Genomic DNA, 9,349 nt, shown 5'->3' on the forward strand with positions numbered 1-9,349 from the left:
CCTTTGACCGCAACTGCTCTTTTCCACGAGTATTTCGTGTCCTGCAACGCTCGTGTTTTCCATGCCTGGTGCGATACTTGCTACCACTTCACGGACTACATGAGGTTTGGGAATGATAGTTAAGGCAGCTCTATATAAGGAATACCCCCACGTCGTTTGTTTTGTTTAGTTAAAATGTTATATTTATAAGCCTTAGGAAAATAGCATATTACCTATTTTCAGTTGTAATTTTCAATAGATATGAATAAACATATTATGAAAAAAGGATAGTGTTCGATAGCGGAGATATTATATTGTTTTATTATTTTTTGATTAGATGGTTCGACTCATCATCAAAATTGCATCGTTTAAACAGGAGCAATGAACTGGAAATATCCCATTACGTCGCATGGAAATTTCCGTTTGAACCTTATGTAATATCCCCAAGCAATGTACCGCTTTACAACCAAGAGTTTCGTGGCTACGGATTCAACAAAGTTAGTCAGGTATTTTGCTCAAAGACAAATTTGTAATGCCAAATCAACACCATTGATTTACAATTGAAATAAGCAGACTGGTATGAAACTATTAAAATCGGAATAACAGGAGTCCAAACCTAAAATAAAAACCTTTTTTTTGTTTACTCTTTATAACATTATCTTGTTTTGCTTGTAATTTCTGCAGTCATTCGAAACGGCAATGGCTGGGTTCCGGTTTGCTGTCATGGCCAACGCTTTTCTGGTACACGCCGGTTGGAAGTCGCCTACAAGAGGTTTGCAAAAGGAGGAACAGAAAGCAAATCAATTGCGTTGGCAAAAGTTCAAGTGGAAGTTACAAAAGAAATATGGAAGAAAAGAGCCTTGAAAGATATCTGGTGCGCTTAACCAATTTCCTTGGGAATAGGTGTGGATTTGCAAAACCAGTTAAATCGAACTTAGTCAGTCGTTGTATAACGCCTTGTCCAAGCACAGTTTTGTGAATATTCCTGAAACGCCAAAACAGTTAGAAGGATTTCGTATATAACGGCTCAAAATCTATATAACATTATTAATGGACAACGGAAACACATGACCTGAAGAGCAGAAACAGCTATAAAACCATAGTATTAAAACCAACGACATAATAAAGCCAAATACGACGTAATATCCACGACATAATAATAACTCAATTGTCTGAATAAGACATAAACCTGTCCAAATAATTTCAAAATTTATCGGAATGCCTAATAGGGTAAAATAACTCCTAAAACTGTAGGAAAAGGGTGTGGAGCAATCGGGGGTCATTGATCTGGCATCGGCCGTTGTGGTGTCGATATTTGGGCGCCCTAGTTTAAATGGCGTGCTTGAGGGCGCAGCTGTTTTGGCACCAGATTTTTTGTGCTGTTTGGGGTTATTGGTGGGTAATGGCTGGGGTTAAAAAATCGGTTGGGGTTGAAATTATTAGGGGAGTTGGTGATATACATGGGGGTGGGATTTGGGGCTAACTAAATTCTTTTATAGGTCTGATTCTGGTCATTTGGTGTTATTTCGACGGGTTTAGGTTTTAGGCCGCTTTTTTGTATTACAACTATTAGATATAGGAGTCTTATTAACTCCTATTCCGAACTGAGTTTTATTCCGACGTTGTTGTTGTTCTTATTTTGGTCTTATGGCTGGAGTCCGGTACAACATCATAGCGTTTTATTTTTTTGTTGAAACTTGGCTTGAATTATTCTTATTTTTTTGTGTAAATTTTAATAAAAGTTATAAACGTCATTTACTGGGCATGCTTTGATCTCACAGTGTAAAATAAGTTTGATAAATTGGTCTCATGTGCTGCCGAACAAAAGGCACGAGATCAAGTTGCTAAATATGTTGATGTCTCACTTGGTAATAGCTTTACAAAACCGAAGAAAAACACAATTTTTAGTTAGCTTCAAATTTTATTCAGTCACACTGTTGCGATTAGGTAACAGTTTATTCATTTTATGTATTGATTAATCCAAGTGATATAGTGGCTGACACGAGTGTAAACCCCCGGGTAATTCGGGAGAGCACATCCGTTGCCCCAAGATACGATTCCATGCACTTCATCGCCACACTGAAGAGGTCCACCAGAATCCCCCTGCAACAAGTTTGTTTGCCAATGTATCACCTAGTAATCTATAGTTGATGGCTATTTTTCCTAACAGCGGAGGTTACGAAAATCCAAGCTGAAAACCTCTAATTATTATCCACCTGAATAAATGCACGTATAAGTTTGCTGAGATTTGATTAAAAAAAATATCTATGTCATATTTAAAACAAGGCCGGACGAAGTCATAGCGCGTTCGGTAGGCGACAGAATGCAAGGCAAGGTGAGCCTCAGAACCACAAGAAATCGCGCAGCGTATGATGCGAAATCGGTCTATTCTAAATCTAACACTCTTGTTTACCTAATTAAACCTAATTACCACAAACAACCTGTATGGCACGCAAAAAAAACTCGTTGATTTGATCACTCATTATTATTTTCGGGGACATTACAAGGTAAAAATCCTGCCTTTTGCCAGAATTAGAATTTGCCACGGTTATTTTGTTGAATGCAAGTATATTTAGACCTTGTGTAGTGTTTTGCCTGATAAATCAAAATTTATTTAACTGTACAATTGAAATTTGAATCTTCATCGATGTATTAGCAAGAGCTATTGCAATTAAAAAAACTATTGCAATCTAGGGTTTAGCTTAACCCTTAATAGTTATTCTGACATTTAAGTTGAGTGTTTTCTGTTCTTGTTCCCTAATATTTTTGCTATTTTTATTCCTCTGTTTGTCGTATTTTACGTAGGTGTGGTTTTGTGAATATTACAAAAAACTTAACATCTTAAACTATTGTTCGACGCAACCATGGTTATGTAATTGATAACAAACGGTCTTACCTGACAAGCATCTTGTCCACCAGTCCCAATATATCCCAAGCATACCATACTGTCTTTAATCGCGGAAATATAGGCCTTCTTACATTGTTCGTTAGTAATAACGGGCACGGTAGCCCCCTGGAGAGTTGCTGGGTAATTTGTACCTGTTTTACGAATTTTAGAGTTGAAAATGTAAAAAATTGACATATTTTTGTGGTAATTAGGCAAGATTTAAATAACACAAAACGTTTTTTCTATATTCCTGTACTTAAAACTTAAAACCCTGTACTCTATGTCCTGCTTTTGCTAAATTTTACCTTTGAGGCACAGTAACATGATAAAATTTAAATAATCAAACACGCAGATAATTTGCAGGATGATATCAATGAGTAAAAATATAGTTTTAAAGAACAAATTTCACGACGCCGTTTACCAAATAAATTGACAATGGAGCTTCTACATCTCAGCAAAAAAGCGTAACAGATGTTAATTTTAAAACTTTTGCTTCATTGACAATTTTTTAGTTATATTTTTATATTTGTGGCTTTGATAAATTTACAAACTAGAATGCACTTACCAACCGATTGCGTGTTGCCCCATCCGTATACCTGGCAAAGCGAACCGGCAGATGGACTTATATTGCTCACGTCTTGCATTGGAAGTTTGGCATATCTGACATATTCACTCTCGTAGATGGCTGACTGCGAAAACAAATCAGCACAGTATTTATGTCTAATTTATACCAAAACATAAACTCTAAACGTCTTTTGTGAAATAGGGTAGCGGTATACAGTTTAGGGCAGAGGTTCCCAACATGGGCGGTACCGCCCCCTTGTGGGCGTTGGTGAGTTACAAGGGGGCGTTTTGGGTCTTTTTCTCATTTGGGGGGGGGGGGGGCGCTGAAAGCACATAAGGGGGCGTTACATAAAACTACTTTTCGCAAAATTTTATAAAAAGTTCATATAAAAATAGTAATAAACAGCACTGTGGTAACATTTAAGCTGAAATGGCAACTTCGTATTGCTAACTTGTGGTAGTTTTTCGCCAATTGTTAACTTCTGGGCTAACAATTGGCTTTCTGATGTAACGTTATTGGTTGTTGTTGCGTTTTAAAGTTTTATACGCGGCAAAATGTTGCATATTTAAAACAGGGGTCGCCAACCTACGGCCCACGCCGGATTTGGCCCTCCGCCTCTTAGCAACTAGACACGAGTCCATTTCAAATACTTTTAACTATTTTAACTACGTACGTGCAAAAAAATTTCGCGTTTCGCGCGAATCATCTTTCTTCGTCCGGTTTGTTTACGTTTTAAGGTCTTTTGACCTATATCAGCGCTTATTTAGCGTTGTGCCGTGGAAGGCTGCTAAGTAAGTCGAGGACAAACGGAAAACGTATTAAAAAATATTGGACATATATTTTTTAACATTTTTCAATTTTTTTCTACAATGTAATAAAAATTAATCCCGCTCGCTTCCCTCGCCATGTGCGCCCGGACTTAACAAACACTGAACTAGATTAACTATTAAGATTATCGCGTTTTCTCAAAGTAGTTTTATTACACTTTTAATTAGCCGTAAGGATGACAACGTGTGGACTCGAATTTTAAAACAAACAAACGTTTTTATTTCGCGCTTCACGCGAACACTTTGTTACTGCCTCCTTAAATGTAATTAAACACGGTTTTAACTGAAAAAAAATCCAATGCCCGCCTGATTCACAGTTGTGACATTTTGATAACACAGTTCTTATAGTTCAAATTGTGTGCGGCCCGCAGAGACCTTTCTCAATTTGGTAGGTCCCCGCGACTAGAAAAGGTTGCCGACGCCTGATGTAAAATCTCGGTGCAGAAAGTTAAATTTTTCCTAGTAATGATCATAGCCTTCTGAAATAATGTACGTATATAACGAATTAATCTTTATGTTGAATGACAAAAATGGATTTCATTATGAAACCGTGTTGATATGTTGATTCGTCAGATATTTTAATAGCAAAGTAGTTTGAACAAGTGTGTTTAAACCTTAACGCAATTATTCTTGTATGTAAATTATATGTTCTGTTACCCACATGCTTTAGTTGTTTAATAGGCACCTACGTCATTAATTTAGCTCAATTTGTACACATGTTCATGTAAATTCCTATAATGAATGTATGTTAGACAACCTAAAATATCATTGAAACAAAAGTGCAGACAATATGATGTTACGATTAATATAATACTTTGCTGTAAAGCAAGATGAGGGGGAGATATGAAATAATACGGAGCCTAAGGGGGCACTAGTGTAGAAAAGGTTGGGAAACACTGGTTTAGGGCAAATTCAATACAAAAAAGTTATTCTTCATTAAGTAGTTTAACACCTGTTATTCATTTCTCTCACATGAAATGTTTCCCAATCTATTTGAAAAATCAGTAAACGATATGCTGATCAGTCGCTTAGAAAACTAACGATCCCCCGTTTTACATTCATAAATAATACCCTAGCCTGAGGTGAGCATGCACAGTACCAAATTCGATATCAATAAGACCATAAATTGCAAATTGTAAAGGTGTAATAGCACATGGTGGAATATTTTTAAACCACGTATAGTCGTACATTTTCACTATTGATCGACATATTCGGTGATTCTGCAACGGCTTCCGGTTTACAAAGGATACGTAAGCCGTAATCGTTAGTCAGAAAGCAGCTTCAGGAGGTCTAGAGTTGTTGAGCACATATGTGTGTGTATCTTTCATTGAATGATAATATGGTACTGTAGATCAGCTCAATGTAAAAGTTGCTTGCACTAACAGAATGTAGCAAGCTTTGACGTATGGTTATTTCTCGACTCACTCCTCTCTAAGCCTATGTATATCTCAGTTGGTAAAGCGGCGGAGGTGATTTCGAGCCCCACGTTAGGCTTTTTCTAGCTTACTTTGCTTGCATCATAAAGACAGATCGGTAAGTCTCCGATGGCTTTCGGTGTACCGTGTTTTGGGTAGATGAGGTATATGACATGGATTGCTGTAAATCCACACTGTTTTAGTTACGATATATGTGTGAAATACAAACTGTAATATCGGGCCACGACCCGGGAATCTAGGAGATCGGTAAATTTGACCGGAAACGAAATCGGGACTCGGAAATCGTACTCGACTCTATTTTGACGTCCACAGCCGGGCTCGGGAGTTGGACTCTTTTATTAACCGGTTTCACAGCCCTTTTTCACGGTAAAGCGCAGGGGTCTATGGCCCGCCGATGTAATTCATCCGGCCCGCCGCCTCTTTGACAAACTTAGACAAGTCCATTTAACATGCTTTTTGAATATTTTTACTACGTAATTGCGAAAATTTTTTCCGCTTCGCGCGAATGTTCATTCTACCCATCCGTCCGTTGCGTTTAGTTTTGATGCTGCCGTTTCAACGAGATCAGCGCTTCTTTGCCGTTGCGCCGTGGAAGGCTGCCAAGTGCGTCGCGAAAAAACGGAAAACGTATTCAAAAATATTAGACCAGTATTTTTTAACATGTTTTTTTATTTTCGGCAATAATAAAAACTTGCAAGAAATTTAAAAAAAACGCGCTCGCTTCGATCGCCAGGTGCGCCTTGACTTAAAACGATTAACAAACTCAGAGCTATAGATTAACTTTAAATGTCATCGCGTTCCCTCAAAGTAGTTCTGTAAATGTAATTAAACACGGTGCACCCATTTTCTCCTACATTGAAATAATCTTCCCGTTTGTGGATGCCACCAGTTTTAATCCTAATTTCACAATTAAAAAAATCCTAATTTCAACAATTAAAATACAATACACGGGTGTAAATAAAATTTATAATATGACACTTAATTTTGCACTTATGGTACGTGAGTTATTGCAAAAAAAATTAAAAATATTTTTCGTTTTTATGACGTATGCTGTTTTATGTTCTTGTTATGGATACTAATTACACTTTTACAAAGCTGCCTAAACCATTTTTTACCAATGATAATCTTTATTCCGCTGTCAAACCAACCTAGTTTTACTTACGGCCAACTCGATCAGCATGATGTCATTTTCCAAAGTATTGCTGTTGTATTGTGGGTGGACCGCAGTTCTTTTGCCTTCGACAGTTTGTTCTTTCCCTTCGTCAGTGTAGATGTAGGTGTCTCCCGCAGTAATTTTCAAGTTGCTGGCGCTGCGAAGATCGGCAAGATTTAAACAGATGTTGAGAACTAAACCCTTACCAAACGGCATGCAAGTTATAGTTGCTTACATAGAATCGCAGTGGGCAGCTGACATGACGTAGTTCGAGCTGATTAGTGTTCCGCCGCACATCACGGGAGGCACCGACCCTCTTGATGTTGACAATATACTTAACGGAGTTATCTATGACTGGAGTTCCTCCCACAACCTTTTCGGAGGCGGCCGCTGTGTCAAATAAACCAAACTAGATTAACATTACCTTTGTCTTCGCCGAAAGGCTAACACGTGATTGTATATTTTTGTAAAATACCTGCCAAATAAAGTGAACGAACATTTCAAATATGATCTTTGTCAATTTTGCAAGTTAAAGTTGTGAAATGAACGATATATTTTTCAAAGATACAATGTGGATTTATTCGGCCTCTGAAGAAAATTGTTTAGACCAGGGCTCCGTAATCCGTACTATAGCCAGCAGAACCAAACGTATATGTAAGATCGGCCAGACAGATTTTGTCATGACCAAAATAATGTTTTGTATATATCAGTCACAAACCAAATAATGTATTTAATGTTGATTGGTATTCAAAGTTTGATTAAATCGTGCTCTCCATATATCTAACTTGCCAGCTGTTAGCCTACTCCATCAAAAACGTTGCGAACCGCGTGACCTTTATTGACAAGTTAGATCCTGTGCGCTGCCGATTCAAACACGAGAGCCATGGTGGAACGTATTATGTGATGTTTTTAAATAACAAATGTGTCACATAAATGTATCGTATTCTGTGTGCCTCATCACACCAATGCACCTAAAGAGATTCCAAAAAGTGTCGAAACTTTTTCTAATTTGGAAATATAAATCTGTATTTTTCACTGAAAACGCACAACAATACATAAAGCAGAAAAATCTATAAAACCATAGCATTAAGACCAACGACATAACAAAGTCAAATGCGCAGTAATATCCAGTACAGAATAAGAACGAAATCTGCCGGAATACGCCCTAAATTCATCGAAACAAGGCCTAAATAGCCCAAATAACGCCTGAAACTGTAGGTAGAGGGTGTGACGATCGGGGGCCATGTGTCTGGCATCGGCCGTTGTGGTGTCGACGTTTGGATGCCCTAGTTTGACAGGCGCCGCTGTTTTGGTTACGGATTTTTGAACCTGTTTGGGGTTATTGGTGGGTAATGGATGGGGTTAGAAAATGGGTTAAGGATGAAATTATAAGGGGAGTTCGTGAAGTACTTAGGGGTGGGGTTTGAGGTTAGGTAGAGTTGTTTAGGCATTATTCTGAACATTTAGGTCTTATTCCGACTTGTTTACGACTTAATTCCGATTTAGACGGTACTACGACTATAATGTATTAGTTGTATTTTAGTCTTATTCTGAACAGTGTTGATTGCGACCTGAATGTTGTTCTTATCTTGGTTCTATGGCTGGAGTCCATTCAGATTCAGAGGCATCCAACCAAGCATGTGAGCATTGAATGCGTGCTATCACTCGGAAGACTGATAAAATACAATGGTATTGTCGTGTCGTTTATTAAGGGTCGTTTGTCAAGACTAGTTATTATTGTTTTGTAGAAAGTGTGCCACGAACATTTTCGGCTTCCTTGGTGCACACACGCTGAAAAAGTTAAAAAGGACTGTTCATGCGGTAGGATGTGTTTTTATTTTTTTCCGTATAATCCGATTTTGTGGACACAGAACATTTCGAGTGTAGCTTAGAATTAGATCTGATCCCGTTTCTATACGTGAGATTTATCCTTATTTTTAAGGTCTACATCGTAGACAATTGTGGTTCTTATATCTAAGAAATGTGTCTTATGTTTAGTCTAAGTAACAGTTGTAAGTTTAAACAGATTTAGTATCATCAGTTTCGTGGAATTGCTTGCTGCAAAAATATTTTTTTCCAGCCTTTCTTTTCTTTGCTTTTGAAGCAATGGTAATCCCGCTAGTAATAAATTTATTATTAACGCTTTAACATATTGTTTTATGTGCTTAAGAAAGAGGTTATTTCGACTAATATATAACTATAAGCACTGCAAAATCTGTTTCGTATACTTACCAGCATAATGTACCAAGACGGCGAGTATGAACAACTTCATCTTTGTTAAAACCTTAATTCCGTTGTTAAAAATGTAAACCTGTCGTCCTTACGGCCCTAAGCAATAAACCTATATTTTTTTCGTGTTAGGCACTTGTTGGCCGTTTCCTGGCCGCTTGCTAGCCACTTGTGGTAAACAGATGTCAGTTTTCCCTACATCGACGTTTTTCTCACGATAAAAAAATGGTAACACAAAATGTGTTGACCCATCCGACACGAAATGTAAGACAC

The 9,349-nt window shown here is 37.7% G+C and overlaps 1 protein-coding gene across 1 annotated transcript; it reads right to left on the minus strand.

Moving 5' to 3' along the window:
• Positions 1–1,938: 1,938 nt before the first annotated feature.
• Positions 1,939–9,119, minus strand: LOC146140721 (trypsin-like). Its single transcript, XM_083392681.1, has 6 exons — positions 9,080–9,119; positions 7,054–7,237; positions 6,857–7,004; positions 3,432–3,555; positions 2,876–3,018; positions 1,939–2,082 (listed from the first exon to the last, which is right to left on the minus strand). The coding sequence occupies exons 1-6, from the start codon at positions 9,117–9,119 to the stop codon at positions 1,939–1,941; spliced, it is 783 nt and encodes a 260-aa protein (XP_083248807.1).
• Between the last annotated feature and the right edge of the window lie 230 nt (positions 9,120–9,349).

Source organism: Ascidiella aspersa, chromosome 6 (genome assembly GCF_963924565.1).
Source record: "Ascidiella aspersa chromosome 6, kaAscAspe10.2, whole genome shotgun sequence".
In the NCBI taxonomy this organism is placed as follows: domain Eukaryota; kingdom Metazoa; phylum Chordata; class Ascidiacea; order Phlebobranchia; family Ascidiidae; genus Ascidiella; species Ascidiella aspersa.